The following is a 4503-nucleotide window of genomic DNA, read 5'->3' as shown; positions in this document are numbered from 1 at the left end:
TCAAAAGTCTTCGGAATCATATTCTTCATCCGATCCTGTGTTATACTCTTGGGAAAAATAGACTTCTTTTGCAACATCGACGAGAACTTCATTCAAATCATTCCTTACCAAGTCTACTTCACCATCATCATTAGGTATAGAAGGAACCGTCGAATTATCAAATGGCTCATTTTCATAAGTATCTTCAGCATCAATGTCAACTTGATCACTTATGCTAAATAGGTCCCTTGGAACAGTCTTCATTACATAATGTTTATTTTTATCAAATGCATCTTGCACATAGAAGCATTGGTGCACTTGACATGCCAATACAAAAGGGTCTTCCTGATAGCACTTTTTGTTAAAATGCACATATGTCGAGCCATAAGCATCCGCCCTAGCCTCATACCAATCACATTTGAACAATGTAACCTTAAAATTTCCATAGTAATCCAACTCAATGATGTCATTCACTCTACCATAATAAGAAACATTTTCATGAATTGGATTTGCATCCTTTGTGCTTGCAAAGCTTATTGTCAATGCAACTAAAGTAACACCGCTATTTTGTGTCTTCCGTCTTACCTCACGTTGCCTAGTGTGAAATATATATCCGTTGATAAAGTAACCAGAATATCTTTTTGCACATTGGGTTGGTCCTCTAGAGAGCTCTTTTATCCAATTTGGAACATCATGCCGCAAGGCACATGTTTTAAACCATGTAGGAAAGTTTTTGCTATAGTTTTTAGCTCTCATCCATCTTGTTCCTTGTTGATAAGTCTCATGCTCACTAAAACCCAAAAGTATAATATTTGTAAGTATAAAACAGACCTATCAAAATTTCTAATTAAAATACCAAAATATAGTAGAATTAGTATGATTTACCTAACATAGTCGTCTATTTTGTGACAATTCAATAATATGTAGCTATGAACTTGCTCTCGAGAATTGTCATCAAGGAGAAAAGGTTCACCTTTCTTTTCACCCAAAGGAACGCCTCTTTTTGGAAATAGATTCAAAAATGCATCTGTAGTTTCCATCATAGAATTATTAGGTTCATCATTATTTCTGGGTTGTCTATTCAATTTTGTTTGAACACCAGAATGTAAGTAACGCGAGCAAAATGTCAAACATTCTTCAACCAAATATGCCTCTGCAATAGATCCTTCAGGACGACTTCTGTTTCAAACATAGGACTTCAAAATACACATGTATCTTTCTGAAGGATACATCCACCAAAATTGAACTGGGCCTCCCAATCTCACTTCATTAGCCAAATGAATAGGCAAATGAATCATTATGTCGAAGAAAGAAGGAGGAAAGATCCTCTCTAATTGGCATAATATTGTGATAATATCTTCTTCTAATTGATCTATCTCTTGTAATGTAATAGACTTTTGACACAATTGACGAAAAAATGAGCCAAGTCGAATCAAAGGAACTGGAACTTGATCTGGAAGTATTCCTTTGATAGGAATTCGTAACAAATAGTGAAGCATGAAATGAGCATCATGAGTCTTATAACCAGATATTCTTCTCTCTAAAAGGTTCACACACCGAGAAATATTTGAAGCAGAGCCATCTGGCAACTTTGCTGTCTTCAAGACGTCACAAAAAATTAACTTTTCAGCATTGGTCATTGAGTAGCATGCCTTTTCCAGCTTCACCTTTTTTGCTACCATTTGTTTTCTTGGGGTGAAGGTTCTTTCGAATGCCCATTTCTTGCAAGTCATATCGAGCATTTGTGTGATCTTTTGTCTTGCCAGAAATATCCAAGAGAGTTCTAAAAATACTATCAACTATGTTCTTTTCTATATGCGTCACATCTAGATTGTGTCGTGATGTATTATACTGCCAATAAGGTAAATCAAAGAATATTGACCTCTTCTTCCATGGACCATCTTTCTTTGGTTTTAGTTTCCCAAATGAATTATCCACATATTCCAACTGACTTAAAGCTTCAGTACCCGACAATAATGGTGGAGCTTGCCTATGTTCTACTTTTCCATTGAAAGATCTCTTGTTAGCTCTCCATGGATGATCCTCAGGCAAAAAGGCACGATGACCCATGTAGCACATCTTGCGACTATATGTAAGATAGTTAGAACAAGTCCCATGGTTACAACAAGGGCAAGCTAGCTTCCCTTTTGTACTCCAACCAGATAGTATTGCGTATGCTGGAAAATCACTTATTATCCATAGGAGAGTTGCATACATTGGGAATGTTTCATTTTTTGATGCATCGTATATTTCCACCCGACCTCCCACAACTCCTTTAACTCCTCAATCAAAGGTTGCAAGTAAATGTCTATATCATTTCCTGGTGACTTTGGTCCAGGGATTAACAACGACAACATAAAGTATTCCTGTTTCATAGACATCCATGGCGGCAAATTATAAGCCATTAAAACAATAGGCCACGTGCTATGAGATATGCTCATGGTTCGATATGGATTGAATCCGTCACTTGACAAGCCAAGTCTCACATTACGAGGATCGAGAGCAAAATTTGTATGACGATTGTCAAAGTCCTTTCATGACTGGCCGTCAGTGGGATGCCTTAACTTCTCATCTTTTCTGCGTTCTTCGTTATGCCACCTCATGCTTTTAGCTGTTTCTGAGCACATGAATAGTCTTTGAAGCCTGGGAATTAGGGGAAAGTGTCACAACATCTTCACAGCAACATTGTGAGATTTTTTTAAGGCAAAACATCAGCTTCAACTACAGGATGCATAATCCAACGAGAAGTGTCACATTCATGACAAGATGTGTCATTCTCATGCTCTTTCCAATACAGCATGCAATTGTTTGGGCATGCGTCAATCATCTTATACTCAAGACCTAAGTCTCTCACCATAGTCTTGGCTTTATTGAAAGAAGTAGGAATATTTAAGTTAGGAACAGCCTCTTTTAGCAACTCTAAGAGAGAAGTAAAAGAGGCATTACTCCACCCATGTTGACACTTTAACAAGTATAATCGGATGGTGAAAGATAACGTAGAAAATCCCTTGCAACCGGGGTATAGTTCTTTGCTAGCCTCTTCAACCAAGTTATAGAATTTTTTTGCTTCTTCATTCATACCTTCTTTTATCCTTTCCGCTTGTGCCACATCCCTAAATCTATCGTTCAATAAGGCGTCCATGTCGTCATACGAGTTAGTCTCAATCTCACTATCAATATCACTATCGCTATCGCTATCAACATTCATGCCAACTACGCTTTCCCCATGATGAATCCATCTCGTATAACCATTAACAAATCTGAAGGCAATCAAATGTATATAAATTGTTTGTCTTTTGTGCCACAAGAAATTACAACACTTTGCACAAGGGCATAAAATTTTCTCTCCTTGCGGGCTTCCGATAAAGTAAGCAAAGTCTAAGAAGTCATTGACACCGTTACTAAACTCAACTTTATCTCTCGGTAAACTCATCCAATCCTTTTCTAAGTCTTGCAAAAACCTAATTATTAATATATTGTTACTACTATTTAATCAAGCATGCAAATAATAATATTCATGCATATTAAGTACATAAATCCATCAAAAAGGCACACAACAATATTATTATTAAAATTAAGAAACAATTATATTGCTTATCTAAAGGTAGACTAAATATCAAAAGACATTCAACATGAAAAAAAAACTACACAAAGTGTAAAACCCGGTTAATTAACGGCTAATTAACCCATAAATGAGAATTTATTCTAGAAAGCCTAAAATGTGATTTTTATGGCTAAATGTGGTAGAGGAAATTGAGACGAGAATTTCGGTACCAATTTTATAGAATTCGGACCAAGATTGGACCGAACGGGCCAAACCGGGCCAATTGGACCTAAAGTGGGCCCTTGGCCCAACATAACTTAACCAAAACCCTAGTTTTCAGCACTCTCTCTCCTCATTTGTTACACACACAAGCTGAAATTAGAGAGAAAGGGAGGAAGAACACTCTCTCAAGTTCTCTCCCTTGGTTGATCTTCAAACCACCATAACTTTTGATCTAGAGCTCCGATTGCCGCTCCGTTTGCGGCCACGCGTTCACCGCGTGGGAAAATCGGCTAAGGAATGGTTTCGGTTTCCCGTATCTAATATGTAATGTGGTAGGAAATACTTAGGCTAGAGGCCCTAAGATAGGCATTGAATGGTTGATGTTGTTGAATGATTGAGATATATGATGTGGTCATATATGTGATGATGATTGTTGATGCCTTGGTAGTATGATGTATGAGAAATATGCATGTTGTGATATATGCTTGATGATTGGTTATGGTTGAATTATGGGTTGAACCATGTTTATGTTGAGTATGATGTTGATTGTGTACAATAATGATTTATTGGGATTGGTGTTGTTGGATTTGGCATGAGGAAGAGTATATGATATGTCAATATGTTTGAGTTTGAGCCACTTGGGTGAAGTGGGTTAAAATGATGAGATAGTGATTTTGTAATTTGTGGTAGAGTGTCAATGTGTGAATTGAGGAGGCTTGATGTTGAAATTGATATATTTTGATTGATTTCAAAGAAAA

General features: G+C 36.9%; 1 protein-coding gene across 1 annotated transcript; it reads right to left on the bottom strand.

Annotated features, from left to right (window-relative positions):
* LOC127744972 (uncharacterized) lies at positions 1 to 2058 on the bottom strand. Its single transcript, XM_052257885.1, has 4 exons — positions 1632 to 2058; positions 1375 to 1519; positions 865 to 1158; positions 1 to 769 (listed from the first exon to the last, which is right to left on the bottom strand). The coding sequence occupies exons 1-4, from the start codon at positions 2056 to 2058 to the stop codon at positions 1 to 3; spliced, it is 1635 nt and encodes a 544-aa protein (XP_052113845.1).
* Positions 2059 to 4503: the final 2445 nt, after the last annotated feature.

Source organism: Arachis duranensis, chromosome 2 (genome assembly GCF_000817695.3).
Source record: "Arachis duranensis cultivar V14167 chromosome 2, aradu.V14167.gnm2.J7QH, whole genome shotgun sequence".
Classification (NCBI taxonomy): Eukaryota; Viridiplantae; Streptophyta; class Magnoliopsida; order Fabales; family Fabaceae; genus Arachis; species Arachis duranensis.
The sequence above is the reverse complement of the archived record's forward strand: the minus strand, read 5'-3'. Positions and strand labels throughout refer to the sequence as shown.